This window comes from Pseudopipra pipra, chromosome 23 (assembly GCF_036250125.1).
Source record: "Pseudopipra pipra isolate bDixPip1 chromosome 23, bDixPip1.hap1, whole genome shotgun sequence".
NCBI classification, from domain to species: domain Eukaryota; kingdom Metazoa; phylum Chordata; class Aves; order Passeriformes; family Pipridae; genus Pseudopipra; species Pseudopipra pipra.
In genome coordinates, this window is record NC_087571.1 from 2,211,423 (window position 1) to 2,231,489 (window position 20,067).

At 54.4% G+C, this 20,067-nt stretch overlaps 1 protein-coding gene across 1 annotated transcript; it reads right to left on the minus strand.

Moving 5' to 3' along the window:
* Positions 1-889: 889 nt before the first annotated feature.
* Positions 890-18,816, minus strand: FEZ1 (fasciculation and elongation protein zeta 1). The gene is made up of 10 exons (XM_064634545.1): positions 18,700-18,816; positions 13,928-14,230; positions 9,872-9,965; positions 8,629-8,730; positions 7,299-7,509; positions 5,939-6,210; positions 4,713-4,793; positions 4,255-4,330; positions 3,695-3,760; positions 890-1,048 (listed from the first exon to the last, which is right to left on the minus strand). The coding sequence occupies exons 2-10, from the start codon at positions 14,200-14,202 to the stop codon at positions 1,032-1,034; spliced, it is 1,194 nt and encodes a 397-aa protein (XP_064490615.1). The 5' UTR covers positions 14,203-14,230; positions 18,700-18,816; the 3' UTR covers positions 890-1,031.
* Positions 18,817-20,067: the final 1,251 nt, after the last annotated feature.

Consider the following 20,067-nt stretch of genomic DNA (forward strand, 5'->3'; position numbering starts at 1 on the left):
AGAGAATGATTCTCCCCCCAGAAAAGTGATGCTTCCCAAAGAGGAGGGACCCACCCCAGAATGGGTGATGCTGCCCCAAAATGTTGCTGTGCTTTCTAAAAATGAGGGATGTGCCCCAAAATTTCAGGTGTTTCCCCACCCTCCCAGCAAAAAGTAGCATTTTCCATAAATGAATGAAGCTCTCCCCAAAAGAGGGATGCTCCTCCAAAATGAAGGGATTTTTTTTGAAGTGGAGCCCAAACATGATCTTCTCAAAACCACGTTTCCCCCAAATGAACAATTCTCCCCCAAAATGAGCAATAATCCCCCAAAGAAGTGACATGCCCCCAAAACTGGTGATCCTTCTGGAAATGAGTGACTCTCTTAAATAAGTGCCTACCCCCAAAATGACTGAATTTGCCCCAAAATGAATGACAACTCTCCAAAAATGAGCAATGACCTTCCAAATTAGGGACTCTACCCAAAAATGAGCGACAAACCCAAAACAGAGCAATTTGCTCTGAAACAGAAGGCCCCCTTATTCCCTAACGAGCCACTGCTAATTAATGTGTTGATATTCTGGGGGGAAAAAAGGTGATTTTTGCACAATTTTTAGCAGAAAATGGGGCTGCAGAAAAGTAAAAAAAAAAAAAAAGGAGGAAAAAATCCCTGAGAATGGAATTTCACTGAGTTGAATTTCACCCCTGGGATGCCAGCAGCTGCAGCCACCTCTGAGCACCCAGCAGCTCGTTAGCCAGAAATCTGCATATTTTACAGATTCCAGAATATTCATGAGCACTGCAGCAAAGTCCACGTTGGGATTTTTTTGCTTCAAAACTGCATTTTTCCTATCAAAAAGTTGCAAAGCGCCGCCGTCGGGAGCAGAGGGGACACAGACACCGGAGGCCAGTTGCCTAATTAATGTAAGGAATCCTTTATTCCCAGCTGTGCAAAGGGAGGAGTGCAGGGGGGGGGCCACGGGCGACCCGTTTTCCTCGGGTTTGGCCCCGTTTTGGGGGGCGCCGGGGTGGGGGTGTGAGGGCAGCGCCGCGTCAGGTCGGGCAGAGCACTGCAAAGAGAGAGAGAGAGAGAGGCCTGGGGGGCACCCACGGGGGCACTGCGGGCACAGGGAGGCCTGAGCGGGCACAGGGATGCACAAGGATGAACAGGGATGCACAAGGATGCAGGAGGACGGACAGGGAGTGGACAGGAGGATGGACAGGAGTGTGCATAAGGATGGGTGCACAGGGACAGGTGAGTGTGCATGGGGAGGTACCAGGATACATGAGGATGCACAGGGATGCACAAGGATGAATGAGGACTCAGGGATGCAGGAGGATGCACAGGGATGCACAAGGATGCATAAGGATGCATAAGGATGCATAAGGATGCACAGGGATGTGGGAGTGTGCAGAGGGATGCACAAGGATGAATGAGGATGCACAGGGATGCAGAAGTGTGCACAGGGATGCACAAGGATGAACAGGGATGCAGGAGCGTGCACAGGGATGCACAAGGATGCACAAGGATGCACAGGGATGCACAAGGACGCATAAGAATGCACACAGATGCACAAGGATGCAGGAGGATGGACAGGGAGCAGACAGGAGGATGGACAGGAGTGTGCATAAGGATGTGTGCCCAGGGACAGATGAGTGTGCATGGGGATGTACTGGGATGCATGAGGATGCACAAGTGTGCAAAGGGATGCACAAGGATGAATGAGGATGCACAGGGATGCAGGAGGATGCACAGGGATGCACAAGGATGCATAAGGATGCATAAGGATGCACAGGGATGTGGGAGTGTGCAGAGGGATGCACTAGGATGAATGAGGATGCACAGGGATGCAGAAATGTGCACAGGGATGCACAAGGATGAATGAGGATGCAGAGGGATGCACAAGGATGAATGAGGATGCAGAGGGATGCACAAGGATGCAGGAGGATGGACAGAGATGCAGGAGTGTGCATAAGGATGGGTGCACAGGGACAGATGAGTGTGCATGGGGATGTACCAGGATACATCAGGATGCACAGGGGTGCACAAGGATGAATGAGGATGCACAGGGATGAATGAGGATGCACAGGGATGAATGAGGATGCACAGGGATGCACAAGGATGCAGGAGTGTGCACAGGGATGCACATGGATGCAGGAGTGTGCGTGAGGATGTGTGCACAGGGACAGAGGAGTGGGCAGGGATGTACCAGGATACATGTGTGCACAGGGACGCACAAGGGTGCCCAGGGATGCAGGAGTGTGCACAGGGATGCACCAGGATGCACAAGGGTGCACAGGGATGCAGGAGTGTGCACAGGGATGCACCAGGATGCACAAGGGTGCACAGGGATGCAGGAGTGTGCTCAGGGATGCACACGGATGCATAGGGATGCACACGGATGCATAAGAATGCACAGGGATGCAGGAGTGTGGCATGAGGATGTGTGCACAGGGACAGATGAGTGTGTGTGAGGATGTACTGGGATGCATGAGGATGCACAGGTGTGCACAGGGATGCACAGGGATGCAGAAGTGTCCACAGGGATGCACAAGTGTGCACAGGGATGCAGGAGGATGTGTGCACAGGGACAGATGAGTGTGCCTGGGGATGTACCAGGATACATGAGGATGCACAAGGGTGCACAGGGATGCACAAGGATGCAGGAGGATGCACAGGGATGCAGGAGGATGCACAGGGATGCAGGAGTGTGTACGAGGATGCAGGAGAATGCAGAGGGATGCTGGAGTTTGCACAGGGATGCTGGAGTGTGCACAGGGATGCACAAGGATGCAGGAAGATGGACAGGGATGCATGAGGATGTGTGCCCAGGGACAGACAATTGTGCATGGAATGCAAGAGGATGCACAAGTGTGCACAGGGAGTCACGAGGATGCACAGCGTGTGAGCAGGTGAAATGCTGCACGAGGGTGCACAGTGACACCCAGGCTGGCACTGGGCTGCACAGGGGTGCACAAGAGTGCCCAGGAGTGCCTGGGGGCTGCATAAGGACACCCAGTGCCAGTCTGGGTGTCACTGGGCTGCACAGGGGTGCACAAGAGTGCCCAGGAGTGCCTGGGGGCTGCATAAGGACACACGAGTGTGCACAGGGACACCTGAGGGGTGCACAAGGGTTCATGAGTGTGCTCATGTGCACAAGGACTCAGGAGGCTGCGTGAGGGATGGACAGGAGGTGTGTGGCAGAGGCACAGTGTGACAGAGCCTAAGGATGCTCAGGAAGGTGAATGGGGATGCCTGAGGGAGGCAGGAGGGCTGCCCCACGGGGCATGAGGGTTGAGAGGGGGTGCCCAGGGGGTGGTGAGGTTGCTTGGAGGAAGCAGATGGGCCCCAGGATGGTGCAGGGAGGTGCACAGGGACCTCCACCTACAAAATCTAAACAAAGACTGCCTGAGGGATGTGCAGGAGATGCACCCAGGATTCCTGAAGGAATGGAGGAGGCACAGAGGATGCACTGGAGATGCAGGAGGAACACACACAGGATGGATCCAGGATTCTCCAAGGATGCATGGAGGGTGCATGGGAAATGTGTAAGGGATGCATGAAGTTGCATGAGGGATGGGCAAAGGATGCACAAAGGACATGAGGGAGAGGCAGGAGGATGCAGAAGAGATCCATGTGGAAGCAGAGAGGCACAAGGGTTGCACAGGAACTGCACACAAGGAGTGCCCAGAGCAGGCAGGAGGGCAGCAGGTACCTTTGAGGATGTAATCCGTGAGCAGTGTGGGCACCTTCTCATTCCCCTCCTTCATGGCAAACAGGACTGTGAGGGGGAATGGAGCTGTGAGCCCACCCCTGCTGCCCCCCAAATGTCACTTTTCCCCCCCAAAATAGCCCCACAGTCGCCACAGAATTTCCCACAATGCAGCAGGTCTGGAAGCATCCAAAGAAAAGCACTTTCACCCCCAATTAGCCAATCCATGGCAACGCAGAACGAGCAGTTTAGCCCCAAATCAGAGCTGCTATAAGGTGCATAAATCAGAGGGGAGGTATTGGCTGCAAACCAGCTGTGCTGCAGTGATGCAAAAGAGGTATTTCCCCTCCAAAATAGGTTTGTTGCAATGATGATGCAACACAGGTGGTAGCACCTCAATTTGCCCAAGCTGCAATGATGCAAAAAAAGGGGGGATCGTCCCCCAAACTGACTGTGCTGCAACAATACCCCAAATCACAGCTGCTGCAGCAATGCAAATGTGCCTTTGTGTCCCCAAAAACACCCAATTCTGCCCCAAAATGCCAGCTCCAAGGAATACTCACTGTTGGTGAGCATCTGCAGGTCCTCGACGGAGGGTGGTGAGCCCTTCTTCTCGTAGGGAATCACCGTGTTCAGGTACTGCAAAAACAAAAGCCAGCCCAAAAAACCACCCAGATGGCACAAAACTGCCTGGTTTTTGCACTGCTTTGAGACAAATCCCACCCCAAATTCATGGAGAAATAGAGTATTTCTGCAATGTTCCTGCGATTTTGGGGAGTACTGAATAAATTGGGTGCTTCAAACTCCACCCAAATGCAACCCTGATCAGGGAGGACTTTTTGAGGTGAAAACCAGTGATTTTTGCAGGATGGATTAGCAGGGTGTATGGGATGGAGCAGGGCTGTAAAACTTAAAATCATTTTAAAAAGGGGCTGGGGGATGCAAGGAAATGGGGAGTGTGGGGAGGGGGAGTGAAAGGGAACAAATTTGGGCAGTTTTGGGGTGGGGGAGGAAAGGGCACCTGCTTCTCGTTGGCGGCAGGACCAAAAGTCTGGCGCAGGCCGGAGTGCAGGATGCTGGAGATGCCCTCCATGCTGAAGCGCTGGGGGACACGTGTCACCCTGTCACCTCCCGGGGACAGCGGCGTCACCCCTGGCACCTCCTCTGGCACCGACATTCCCCAAGCTCCCTGACTCCCATCCACAGCCCTCCTTTTTCCCGGTCCCAGATCCCACTCCACCTATGTCCCCATGTCCCCCCGTCCCCTTGCCCTGTCACCACACGCCCCCTGTGCCATGTTCCTCTGTCCCCACATCCCTGTCCCCCCATGGAGCTGCTCTCTGCTCCCACATCCACACCCTGCCCATGTCCCTCTGTTCCATATCCCTCCCATCCCCCTGCTCCGTATCCCCTCATCCCCCTGCTCCATGTCACCTTATCCCACATCCTCCCTATTCCCCTACTCTCTGTCCCCCCCACCCTTGGCCCATGTCCCCACGTCCCTCTGCCCCATCCTGTCACCATTTCCATCCCCACATTCCCGTCCCATGCACCCTCATCCCATCACATCCCTCATCCCCCCCACTCCATGTCTCTCTGTCCAAGCCTGTCACCATTCCCATCCCCACCTTACCCTGTCCCATCCCATCCCATCCCACCTCAACCCTCATCCCTCTGCCCCCATGTCCTTCTCCCCTATCCTGTCACAATTGCCATCCTCACATTCTCCTGTCCCAGGCACCCTCATCCCATCACATCCCTCATCTCCCCATTCCATGTCCCTCTGCCCAAGCCTGTCACCATTCCCATCCCCACCTTACCCTATCCCATCCCATCCCATCCCACCCATCCCACCTCAACCCTCCTCCCTCTGCCCCCAGGTCCTTCTGCCCAAGCCTGTCACCATTCCCATCCCCACTTTACCCTATCCCATCCCATCCCATCCCATCCTGTCCCGTCCCGTCCCGTCCCATCCCATCCCACCCATCCCACCTCAACCCTCCTCCCTCTGCCCCCATGTCCTTCTGCCCAAGCTTGTCACCATTCCCATCCCCACCTTACCCTATCCCATCCCATCCCATCCCATCCCAACCCTCATCCCTCTGCCCCCATGTCCCTCTGCCCCATCTTGTCCCCGCCGCCCCCCTACCCCGTGGCCCCATCCCCACATCCCCCACACCCCCACCTCCTTCCCTGCCCGGCCCCGATGCCCCCGGCCCCGTCCCCGCGGCCGCCGTGTCCCCGCACCTTGCGGGGCATGTGGTTCCCGCGGTCGGGACGCCCCCCTTGCAGGCTCAGCCCCTTGTCCCGGCGGCGGCGCCGGGCGGCTTCTCGCTGCTCCCGCTGCTCGCCCTGCACGGCCAGCAGGGCCCCGATGAACGCCGTCTTCACCTCCTTCTCGAAGGCCAGCTCGTCCCGCCGTGCCAGCTGTGCCACCAGCTCCGCCGACAGCGCCCGGCTCGCCGCCTCCGCCCGGCCCGCGGCCGCCGCCAGCTCCCGCGCCGACAGCCGGCCCAGCCCTGCGCCGGGGCCGCGTTAGAGACGGGCACGTCCCCACGGGACATCCCAGGACGGGGTTGGGTTGGGTTGGAAGGGGCATTGAGATCTATCTCGTTGCAACCCCCCCACCACGGACAGGGACACCTCCCACTAGCCCAGGTTGCTCCAAGCCCTGTCCAACCTGGCCTTGGACACTTCCAGGGATGGGGCAGCCACAGCCTCTCTGGGCAACCTGTGCCAGGGCCTCCCCACCCTCCCAGGGAAGAACTCCTTCCCAATATCCCATCTAACCCTTCCCTCTGGCAGTAGGAAGCCATCACCCCTTATCCTCCAGGTCTTTGTCCCCAGTCCCTCTCCAGCTCTCCTGGAGCCCCTTTAGGCACTGGAAGGGGCTCTCAGGTCTCCCTGGAGCCTTCTCTTCTCCAGGCTGAAGCCCCCCAGCTCTCCCAGCCTGCACCAGAGGTGCTCCAGCCCTCAGAACACCTCCGTGGCTTCCTCTGGACTTGGTGCAGTGACACACGCGATGAAAGCAGGGAAATGCCCGGTGCAATCAGTGAAGTGCACACGGCAACCATCAAAGTGCATCTCGTGCCGAGCGAGATGTGCTCTGCATTTCCTGAGCCACCAAGGAATAAATCTATTGTGCAATTACCGATTAATGCCGTGCCCAGAGCAGCTACAGAACTGCCTGGCACTGTTAGTGACATACAAGGTGCACTGGGGGACATTCACAGTGATGTGCATGGTGCCATTAGTGACATGTATGCTGCGATTAGGGACATGCATGGTGTGACTAGTGACATGTGTGGTGTGATAAAGGGGCTCTGTAATTAGGGGAATGAGCAGAGCAAGTAGTGAAATGCCTGGGGGGATCAGTGACACACCCCGTGCCACCAGGGACAAATCCCATGCGCGTGGTGCACTCCGTGTGGAACGCGAAGGCTCCTGGCGAACCCTGAGCCACATCCCTCTGTTCTTCAGTTTTTGCCAAGAGCCCCTCTGGCAAAGCCCTGGAGCAAGCCAGCACTGAGGCCTGGGAAGACTCAGTTGTCCAATTTGGTTGGAATTGTCCCCCAAAAGTGACTGGCCTGGGCTTTGCTGGCCGTACCTTCGTGGGAGCAGTTGTTGTTGAGGGCAGGGGAGAAAGCCCGCAGCTCCCGCAGCAGGATGGGCTCTGTGCCCCCGCCACCTCCTTCGCCTTCAGCATCAGCCTCAGTTTCCTCCTCCTCGTCCTCCTCCTCCTCCTCTTCCTCCTCACCCTCGGGGTCAGCCTCAGGGTCAGGCGAACTCTGCATCAGCTCCTCCAGCTCCTCGATGACCTGTGGGGCATCAGTGTCCTCCATCTGCACCTGCATCCGACCTCCACCTTGTATCTGCTCCCTGCATCCCACAGCTGCAGCCTGCACTTGCATCCCTGTCCTTCACCTGCACACTGAATCCCTGTCCTGCACCCACATCTGCCCTCTGCATCCCTGTCCTGCACCCACATCTGCAACCTGCTCCCTTCATCCTGCCCCTGCATCCTCTGACTCCATTTCCACCCTGCCCCTGCATTCTCCATCCTTATCAGCACCTGCATCCTCCATCTGCAAACTGCTCCATCTGCATCCTCCCTTCTTATTGACATTGACCATCCTGCACCTGCATCCTCCATCCTCCTCTTCATCCTCCAGCTGCATCCTGCTCCCTCCATCCTGCACCCACACTTGCATTTATGTTCATCTGTACCTCGGGTCCTCCATTTGCATCCTGCATCTGCATCCCACATTCCCATCTGCATCCAAATCCCACATGCCATGGGCACTCTGGACCTGCATCCCCACCTAAATTTGCATCCTGCTCCCTGCACCTCCCTCCTCCTCCTGCATCCTGGATCCTGTACTTGCATCTGCATCTGCATCCCCTATCCAGCCTCCACACCCTGCAGCTGCCTCTGCATCCCCCTCCCTGCACCTGTACCCTCCATCCTGCATCCCACATCTGCACCCTGCATCCCACACCTGCACCCTGCATCCCACATCTGCACCCTGCATCCCACACCTGCACCCTGCATCCCACATCTGCATCCTGTATCCTACATCTGTACCCTGAATTCTGCACCCCACATCTACACCCTGCATCCCACACCTGCACCCTGCATCCCACATCCACATCCTGCCTCTGCACCAGCATCCTGGAGCTGCAACCCACCTCTGCCCCCTACCCCTTTCATCCTTCCCATGCCACCCACTTTATCCAGCACCCCCACCCCACGTTCCCATCTGCACCCAAATCCCGTGTCAGCACCCACCACCTGCACTTCCCTTTACATCCACATTCCACATCCTCATCCCAAGATAATGGGATTTGGCCTTTCCTTGTGCTTTCAGCACATGGCCATGGGGCTGGGGGGGGTTAAAGGACACGCAGGGATCCAGGTGCCCAGGGGCTGGGGGTACCTGCTCAGCTGTCAGCAGCGGCTCCTCGTTGATGCCCGAGTCCTGCTCACTCCTCTCAGTGAGCTCCTCCTCCTCCTCCTCCTCCTCCTCCTTCCCACCGAGCTGCAGGAGACACAGGCTGGGCAGCCTTGGGGGCACCACAGGCCCAGCCCAGCACGGACACAGGCACAGCCCTGGCCCTGGCACAGGGAGAGGCACCAGGGAACTCTGGCTCAGGGGGACACACTGCACGGGGGGTGGCACGAGGAGACACCGGATTGAGGGTATTGGATGGAGATGCTGGGGGGAGGTGTTGGGTGGGAAGACGTTGGACAGAGGCACTGGATGGAGATGGATGATGTTGGATGGGGAAGTGTTGGACAGGGATGTTGGATGGGGCTTTGAACAGAGCCACTGGAGACAGAGACGATGAACAGGGAAGCACTGGAGGGGGAGGTGTTGCAAGGAGATGTATAGGGATGTTGGATAGGGAGACACTGGGTGGAGAGTTGTTGGATGGAGACACTGGATGGAGAGTTGTTGGATGGAGACACTGGACTAGGAAAAAGGCAGGGAGAAGTACAGGTCTGTTGGATGGAGCTGCTGGATGGAGAGATGTTTTATATATATAAATATATCGGGTGAGGAGGTGCTGGATGTGCTGGATGGAGATGCTGGGGATGTTGAATGGGGAGATGAGGGATGGTGAAGCTGAATGGTCTGATGGAGACACTGGGTGGGGACATGGGACAGGGAGATGGCAGAGGGGACCTCTGAATAGGGAAGGGATGGATGGAGATGCTGAACAGAGATGTCAGACAACGAGGCATCTTCTTTATTGCCACCTTTCAGTCTTTTTCACCTTTTCAGAAGCAAATAACCCGAGAAAGTCTCTTCCCCCTTCAGCCACGGGCTGTGTTAAATCCAAATGGGTTAAATTCCGTGGATTTTGGGGCGTTTTTACAACCCCAAAAGCAGCAGCTGAGAGCACAAACTCACCACAACAATGAAACCACTATTTTCTACCCCCAAAAATACCCCACTCCATCCCTGACACGGGGACAAACCGGCAAATCCCAGACTGTCCAACCAAACACTTCACCTTGCCCGTTTCAGTGGGATTTGACCCTAAAATGTGGACGCTCACTGCACTGGTGCTGCAGCACCCCAAAATTACCATTTTTGGGTAATTTGCAGTACCCTGGTGGTCATTAAGCCTGAGGAGAGGGGGCTCTGGGGAGCCAAGGGGGGGCCACAGCCGTACCTGGGGGTTGGTGCCGTCGGGGGCCTCAGTGCCAGGGAGCCATGGCCGGGGGGAGCTCCGGGGGGCAAAGCCATCAGTGAGAGCATCCCAGACCCTGCAGGGAGGTGGGTGGTGAGTGGCAATTCCCAAAATGCTGCCTCTCAGAGAGCTGTCTCAAAATGGCACGCCAAGACACCTCGGAACATCCCAAAATGCAGCCCCACAAACAACCTGAAACGCCCTACAAAAATCCCAGAACACCACTGAGACACCTGAAACATCCCAGAACACCCCAAATGATACCCTAGAAGACCCCAAATGCTGCCCTAGAAGACCCCAAAGCTTCTCAAAATAGCACCATGAAATATTGCCCTGAAATACCCCAAAGCAGCCCAAAATGCTGCCCCAGCACCTGAGATGCCCCCAAATGTCATTTTGAAATGCTGCCATCAAAACACCGCCAAAAGGCCACTGTAATGTTCCAAAATGTCTCCACATGTCCCAAAAGACCACCAAAAAACATCATCATGACTCCCTGAAGTGACCCAAAGCACCATCCTAAAACACTGCCCCAAAAATCTCTGAAAGGCCCCAAACCACCTCAAAATGCTGCCCTGGAACACCCCAAAATGTCCCCAGATGTTCTCCTGAAATACCCCAAAATGCCCCTAAAGGTCCCAAAGCTCCAAAATGCCACCCTGAAGTGCTCCAACCACCCAAAAAAGACCCCCGAATTACCCCAAAATATCCCTTTTGAACACCTGGAAATACCCTAAAATGCTTTCCTGAAATACTGACCAAAATGCTCCAAAATGCTGCTCCAGAACATACTGAAACATCCCAAAATGCTGTCCCCAAACTCCACCCCAAAAAAGCTTCCCAATGCTTCCAAATATTGCCCTGACATCCTAAAACACCCCAAAATGCTGCCTTGACACATTGCCCAAAAACCCCTTAAAAAGCCTCAAAAAGCTGCCCAGCTTTTTGAAATACCCCAAAATGCTGCCACGATGCTCCAGAACACCCCTCAATTGTCCAACACCCCAAAACGTTTCCATAATGCCCCAAATGCCCCAAAACTCCCCAAAATGCTGAGCTGGAACAGGTTGAAAAACCTCACAATGCAGCCACAACACCCAAAAAAGGCCACCCTGAAACACCCCAAACTGTCACCTGGAGACAGCCCTGAAACCCCCCAGAGCTGCCCTGAAAGGCCCTAAAAGATGTCCCTGGAACATACGAAAATCCTGCTTTGAAATATGCCCCAAAACACCCCAAAAACCAGCTGTGGTGCCCTGAGAAGCCCCAAAACACCCCAAAGTTTCCCAAAATACAGTCCTAAAAAGCTGGAAACACCCATAGAAGGTCCCCAAGCAGCCCAAACCACGGCCCTGATACCCCAAAATGCACCAAAATCCCACAGAATTGCCCAGAATTCCCCTAAACTTCCTCCTATTGGGGGTGTCTGGTTCTGCCCTGCAGGGCTGGACCAATTTTGCCCAATTTTGCCCCAATAAAGTTGCATGGGGGAGGGGGAACAGAGGGTAAAAAACCAAAACCAGGGGAAAATGGGGAGAAACATGGGAAAAAATGTTCAAAAAAGTCCAAAAAAGTGAAAAAGAGAAAAAAGGGGGGAAGTGGAGGAAAGGGAGGGAAGGGGGGTAAAAAGGGAAAAAATTGAATTAAATGTGAAAAAAGGTGAAAAAAGGGGGGGAAGGGGAGAATAGAAAGAGAAGGGAAAATAAAGAGAGTGGAAAAAGGTGGGGAAAGGAAGAAAGGGAAAAGGGAAAAACAGAGGAGAAAAGAGAAAAAAGGTGTAAAAAAGATGGAGAAAAAGGGCAAAAAGGGAGAAAAGGAGGAAAAATGGGGGAAGGGAAATTTGGGTAAAACAGGGGAAATGGAAAAAAAATGAAAAAGAGGGAAAAGAAGGAAATAGGGGGGAAATGGAGAAAGATGAGAAAAAGGGGAGAAAGGGAAAGAGGGGAAAATAGGGAATAGAGAGAGGAGGAAAACGGCCAAAAGAGGGAAAAAATAAAAACTGGGAGAAAAAGAAAATGGGGGAAAAGAGAAAATGTAAGAAAAAAGAGGGAACGAGGTGAAAAATAGGGGAAAAGTGGAGAACTGGAGGAGGAACAGAGAAGATGGGAGAAAAGAGCAGAAAACAGTGGGTTTGGTCCAACATGGTACCACATCCTAATTCCCTGAAAATCACTCCAAACCCCCCTGCCCCCTTCCCAGCCCGAAAACTGCTCATTTTGGGGGATTTATCTTATTTCCCTCCTCACCAGAGCTGAATTCCCCTTGAAATTACAGATTTCATCAATTAACACACAAAACTGCACATGGCAAACCCCCACACTGCTATTTTTTAACAAAAAAAGCAGCAAATCAGCGGTTATCCCCCCAAATTTGCCTTTTCCCCCCTGCTCTTAAAGGGCCAGCACCCCCTCCCCCAGGGCCAAGCCCAGAGCAGCAGTAATTTCTGGGTTAATTACGGCCAGAAATGGTTAATAATTGGGGAAATCCAGCGCCTGTAAGGCCCTGGTCCCTCCCCCACCCCACACACAGGGCTCATTCAAGGAGGAAGAATAAAAAAAAAAAACAAAAAAAAAGCCCTGTTTTGCCCAAAGTGACCCAAAAAAGACACAATGAACGGCACAAAGCGGCGACGGCGCGGCCGCCCCGGCGCGAGGCCAAGCTGCCTTTTGCTCTGAAAAAGCAGCGATTCGGCCAACTGAGAAAATCTGCTCGGCCTCAGCTGCTCTCGGGGACAAAAAGCCAACAAGACAAAACAAAATAAAAAAAAAAATCAATGGATTTGGGGCTTTTTTGGGGGGTTAAAACAACCCCCGTTACACGGTGGGAAATAAGGATTAGTGGTCGTGGTCTGGGGAATAATCTCAATTAAACACACACCGAAAATCCACGAGAAACGTGAGAGTGTGTAAACATCACAGGGGGAAAAAAAGCCCATGGATTTGGGGAAAAAAAGCTCATGGATCTGGGGAAAAAAAGCCCATGGATTTGGGGAAAAAAAGCCCATGGATTTGGGGAAAAAAAAGCCCAGGGATCTGGGGGAAAAAAAGCCCTGGGGAAAAAAAGCTCATGGATCTGGGGAAAAAAAAGCCCAGGGATCTGGGGAAAAAAAAAGCCCAGGGATTTGAGGAAGAAGAGGCATTTTGCAACAAAGCAAGGTTTTTAATGAAATTGTAGAATTTAACACAAAAGGCACAATGTTTACTGGGGGGCCTGGGGGGAGTTTGACCCCAAACTAGCTGTCCTCTGGTGAGGTACAGAGGAGGTGGCTAAGCTTTACTCACACCTTACTCAAGGTTTATGCTCAACCCCCCGGGCTCTCCTGGCACAGAAGGAGCCATGACCTCCCAGGACATGCTGTGCCACCTCTTAGGATGCTGCTCCAGGGATCCCACACAGCTACTCCAAAGATCCTACATGGCTACTCCAAGGTGCTGCACGATCATGCCGCAGTCCAGGCACTGCCTTGCGTGTGGTGGGAGCTCAGAAGCATGCAAGGAGGTGCAAGAGGTCCCAGAGGGGTGTTAGTCGTAAGATACTACACCGCTACTCCCAAGTGCTACACGATCACGTTGCAATAGGTGAGCTGGACTGGGTGCTGTGGGAAGGGGGTGTGTGTATCATGACCATGCAAGGAGGCATGCAGGCCCAATCATATGGCCTACTCATACAATCCTACACAGCTACTCACAGGATACCCCACAGCTACTCCATGGTGCCCCATGGCTATACCATGGCGCAAGGGCTGAGGTGCATGTGGGCTGTGCCTTGCTAGAGAGGCGGCCTGCAGACCCCAAAGACACCCTTTTCCATAGGGATACTACAGTGCTATTCCTGACATGGAGCACGACCGTGCCCTCACTGCAGGGGCTGCTCAGGGAGGGGTGCAAGGAGGCATGCTGGCTTTGAGAGGGCTTACTCACAGGTTACCACACCACTGCTTTCATGCCTTGCACGGCCGTGCTGCAGTGCTGGGAGCCTGTCTGCACTGCAGGGGGGTGCCAGGGGTACATGTCCCCAGAGCAGGGGGGCCTTACTCACTCCTCATCCTGCAGGCGCTCCTCCTCCTCCTGCGCCTGGAGGTGCCCCCGCACCGGGGCCAGGCCCTCGGTGGCAGCGTCGTAGTTGCGGAAGCAGACGGTGAGCTTCTCGTCGAACTCCTGCACCAGGTCCTCCATCGACTTGAAGCTCATCATCTCGGCCGAGAAGCTCTCCAGCTCCGCCAGCGCGGGGTCCGCGGGGCGCTGCAGGGTCCCCCCATCGCCCCCGGGCCCCTCCTCGAACTCCTCCTCCAGGCTCACCAAGGGCGCCTCCATCCTCCTCAACGCGGATGTGCCGCCTTAGCTGTGGGGAGAGGGTGCCTGTGAGGCACCAGGCTACTAACAGGTTACACCCCCAGGCTCCCCGTTCCCTTTGCTGCTGCTCTGCTGGCTGAAACCCTACTGCCAGGGCTCTTACACAACCAACAGTATCTCTGCAGTATCCTAGTAGTATCCTAACAGGATCTTAGTACTGCCTTCATAGAAATATGCTGACATCCTGACATCATTCTAGCAGCAATTTACTAGTAGCAACAAAGTGCTGACAGTGGTCCAAGTAGCTTAGTGCTACTCTGACAGTATGTAAAAAACATTATAACATTACCTTTGTCCCTGAAGTGGTAGTATCTTACTGGTATCCTTATACTGTATCACTGCTATCTTAGCAGTGGCCTGAAAGTATCATACTAGTATCAGTAATGGGCTGACAGTATCCCAAAAGTTTGAGTGTTGCCCTGAGAGCAACTCTCTTACCACAACTATCTCACCACTATCTTTTCTAGTGCCCTTGTATTGGGAGTGTCCTGCTGATATTCCACTTGCATCCTGAGAGCATCCTACTGAAAAATGAGTAGTCTTGATAGCACCTTAGTAGCTTTGTGATAATATCCTGGTAGTATCACAGTAGTACTCTGATACTATCTTAGTAGTATCCTCGGAATGGCCCTGTAGTATCTTAGTAGTGCCTTACTAGCACTGTGAAAGGATCTCAGCAGCAGCTTTGGAGTACCCAGACAGTATCCTGACAACATCGTAGCAGCATCCTGATAATAGCTTTTTGCTACACCTAGAGTATCCTAGTAGCAGCCACTGAGTAGCTCAGCATTGCCCTGATGTTGTACCAGCACAGGCAGGAATTTCCTGATGCTATGTCAGGAGCATCCCAACAGCATCCTGGTTCCAGACTTCACAGTGCCCTGGTAGTACCACAGCATATAAATTATTAAGGAGTGCCCTGATAGGATCCTATTAGGGGTGTAATGGCATACAGCTATTATCTTCATAGTGTCCTGGGAGTATCTTGGTAGTGCAAAGTCATACCCAGATATTATCTTACTGCCATGTAACTACACTGAAAGCAACTTAAACATATCCTGAGAGTAACCGGATGGTGTGTGAGCTGCTCCAGTGGCACCTTCATACCAGTATTTCAGTATCAGCCCTGGAAATATGCTGGAAATATCCTAGTGGTGTCCTGATAGAATCCTGGTAGTGCCCTGACAGTACCTCAGCAGAGTTCTCACAGCAGCCCACCAGCATCCACATAGTATCCTGAGAGTATCTTAGTGCCACCCTGTAAGTTCTTTACTACAGCCTGCAAGTAACGTGTCCACATTCCACTAAACTCAAGATAGCACCTTAGCAGCGTCCCAGCAGCATCTCAGCTGTGTCTAGACAGTAGTTCACTATGTCAGTAACTCAGAAGGTCACTGAGGATATCTCAGTAGTATCTGAGCAGCAGCTTCTTAGGAAGCAAATAGTAATCTAGTAGTAAGGCAGGAATAGCCCAGTAAAGGCATCCCTACACTTCCCTGGGGATGGGAGCAGAAACGTCACAGCTCTGGGAGGAAGCCTGGCCAGACCAGGGCTTTGAGTAGCACCCACTCACACCCACGTGCTGCCACACCCACGTGCAGCACACCCACACAGCCCTGGGCACACGTGTGCTCCACAGCGTGGGCAAGAGCCTGCAATGCCTGCAGCACGTGCCCACACACACCTGGGCACACCTGAATGCACACACACCATGCAGGTGTGCACACCTGAATCCATACACACACACTGTGCACACCTGTGCACACCTGAATCCACAAACCCCCTATGCACACCTGTGCACACCTGAATCCACACACACCTGTGCAGACCTGTGCACACCTGAATCCACATAAATACACTGTGCACACCTGAATGCACACAAACCATGCAGGTGTGCACACCTGAATCCACACACACCCTATGCACACCTGTGCACATCTGAATCCACACACACACTGTGCACCTGTACACACCTGTGCACACCTGAATCCACACACACTATGAAGGTGTGCACACCTGCATCCACACATACACACCCTGTGCACACCTGAATACACACACACACACTGTGCACCTGTACACACCTGTGCACACCTGAACCCACACAAACACACCCTGTGCACACCTGAATCCACACACACTATGTGACCCCCCCACACACACACCAGCACACACCCCCCCACACACACCCCTGCACATGGGCACACACACACACACACACGCCTGTGCACACACACACACCCCTACACTTGCACATGGACACACATACACACACCCCTACACCTGCACACAGACACAGACACACACACCTGGGCACACACACACCCCTACACCTGCACACACACCCCCTGTGCGCACATACCTGCACATACACACACATGGACACGCACACACAGAGCTGAACACATGCACACACACACACTGCCCTGCACACACACACACACACACACACACACCCCCCACACACCTGCACATGGATGCACACACACAGACACACACGTTTGCGTGCACACACATCCCCGAGTGCACACATTCTTGCACATACACACATGCACACGCACACACACACAGCTGAACACATGCACACCCCTTTGCACACACACAGACAACCCCTGCACACACAACCCCTGCACACATACACCCTCCTGCACACACACACACAACCCCTGCACACACAACCCCTGCACACACAACCCTTGCACATACACACACGCACACACACACAGCTGAACACATGCACACCCCCTGCACACACACACAACCCCTGCACATGCATACACACAGTTGAACACATGCACACCCCCTGCACACACACCCCCTGCACACACAACCCTTGCACATACACACACGTGCACACACACACGCAGAGCTGAACACACGCCCCCCCCTGCACACACACACACACACAGACACACAATCCCTGTACACACTCCCCCATACACCCACACCCCCCTCGCAAACATCCACAGCGTTGCACACACACACACACATCCCTGCACACACACACATCCTTGCACACACACATCCCTGCACACACACACACATCCCTGCACACCACACATCCCTGCACACACACACATCCCTGCACACACACACACATCCCTGCACACACACACACATCCCTGCACACACACACACATCCCTGCACACACACACATCCCTGCACACACACACACATCCCTGCACACACACACATCCCTGCACACACACACACATCCCTGCACACACACACATCCCTGCACACACACACACATCCCTGTACACACACACACATCCCTGCACACACACATCCCTGCACACACACACATCCCTGCACACACACACATCCTTGCACACACACACACATCCCTGTACACACACACATCCCTGCACACACACACACATCCCTGCACACACACACACATCCCTGCACACACACATCCCTGCACACACCCCCTGCACACACACACACATCCCTGCACACACACATCCCTGCACACACACACATCCCAGCACACACACACATCCCTGCACACACACACACATCCCTGCACACACACACATCATTGCACACACACATCCCTGCACACACACACATCCCTGCACACACACACATCATTGCACACACACATCCCTGCACACACACACATCCCTGCACACACACACACATCCTTGCACACACACACACATCCCTGTACACACGCACACATCCCTGCATGCACACACATCCCTGCACACACACATCCCTGCACACACACACACATCCCTGCACACACACACACATCCCTGCACACACACATCCCTGCACACACACACACATCCCTGCACACACACACACATCCCTGCACACACACATCCCTGCACACACACACATCCCTGCACGCACATCCCTGCACAAACACGTCCTTGCACACGCACACATCCCTACACACACACATCCCTGCACACGCACACACATCCTTGCACACACACACACATCCCTGCACACACCCCCTACACCCCCCCCCCCGCACACTCCCCCGCACGCACGCCCCCGCTGCCCCCCCGCCGCTCCCCGCACGCGCACGCCCCGCACCCCCTCCTTCCCCACCCCAGATCCCCCCGAACGCTCCCGCAGCGCCGCGAGCGCATCCCCTCTCCGCACCGCCCCCGCACCGGCGCCCCCCGACCCCCCACCCCCAACCCTCGCCCCTCCCTGCTGCGCCCCAACCCCCCCCCTCATCCCCTCCCGCAGCGTCCACGCACCGCCCGCCGCGCCCCCGGAGCCCCCGCGCGCCCGCGGCCGCCGCGCGCCCCCAAACCCGACACCTCCCGCAACGCCCGCGCCCACCCCCGCACAGACCCCGGGGGTGCCGCACCCCCGCCCGCGCCCCAAATCCGCCCCCCCCGGCCCGCCCGCACCGACAGCATCACCCCGCATCCCCCAAAACCCCGCACCCCTCGCCGGATCCCCCCGGACCCCCCCAGCCCCGCACCCACCTGCGGCCCCGCATCCTCCGCTCCGCGCCGGGGGGGGGGCGGTGGGGGGTGCACCGCGCACGCGCTGGTGACGTCACCGGGATGCGGGTGGTGGTCAAGGGAGCCCTGACGTCATCTGTCATCCCGGGGGGGGTCCAGCCTTTTTCCCGTTCCCGACATCTGGCTGACCCCCCGCGCGGCGCTGCGCGGATCGAGAGGGCGCCCAGGGAGAAATGGAGGGGGGAAAAAAATAATTGAAAACGAGGAAATGAAAATAGGAATTTATAAATAGGGAAAACAAAACAAAAGATGAGATAGAGGTGAAATCGCAGATGCGGAAATTGTTTCCCTTACAGAACAAAAATTTTAAAGATTTACAGAATAAAAACGAAAATAGAAGTCTATTTATAAAATGAAAATAAAAAAACCCCTTTTTCCTCTCAAAAATTAAAATAACAATCGCAAGAAAAATGAGTCACTTTTCCTAATAATTTTTTTTTTCAGCTTTAATTTTTAAAATGTCTTAATTATGAACAATTTAAACAATTGTTTTAGGGGAATGTTGTCATGCGTACTGGCTTTTTTTTTTTTTTTTTAAATCTGGACTTGCAGCCCAGTGGAACATTTGGGTTCAAACTCAGTTTCTCTGATCCCAGGTTTAGGATTAGTTTCCCTGATGCTGGGCTTAAGGGGTGGCCTTTCAGCAGGGGGATGCAGGGGGAGGATAGACACCACCACCTGTGCTCACTGGCTCTTTCTCCAGGCTGGTTTTCCATGCAGCAGGACAGGAGAAGGGTTTCCCTGCTGGCACATGGCTTCAGGTTGCTCATATTAAGGAAAAAAACCTGAAAAGAAGCTGTGAAATGGTTGTTGTTAAGTTTAATGAGATTTTGCCAAGTCCTGGCTGGAGCATCCTGTGCTTTGGCACAGCGCTGAAGAAATCCTGGAATCCCAGAATGGTTTGGGCTGGAAGGGACCTTAAAGCTCATCTTGTTCTTAAGGCTTGGAGTGACTTGGTCCAAGCCCTGTCCAACTTGGCCTTGAAGACTTCCAGAGATGGAGCAGCCACAGCTTCTCTGGGCAACCTGTGCCAGGGCCTCCCCACCCTCACAGGGAAGGATTTCTTCCCAGTATCCCATCTAACCCTGCCCTCTGTTATTGGGAAGATATTCCCTTTGTCCTGTGCCTCCAGGCCCTTGCCCCACGCCCCGCTGGAGCTCAGGGGCTGAAAGCTTGTGGGTGACAACAGGGGACCTGACCAAAAAAGGGCACCGTGTGGCTGGGGGCTGCTCCAGCTGCCAGACCGCGGCAGCCAGACAAGACCTTTCGCTCCAGCTCCAGGATCATCGTGCTCCAGGCTCTCGCCCCGATGCGAGGTTCCAATCAGCC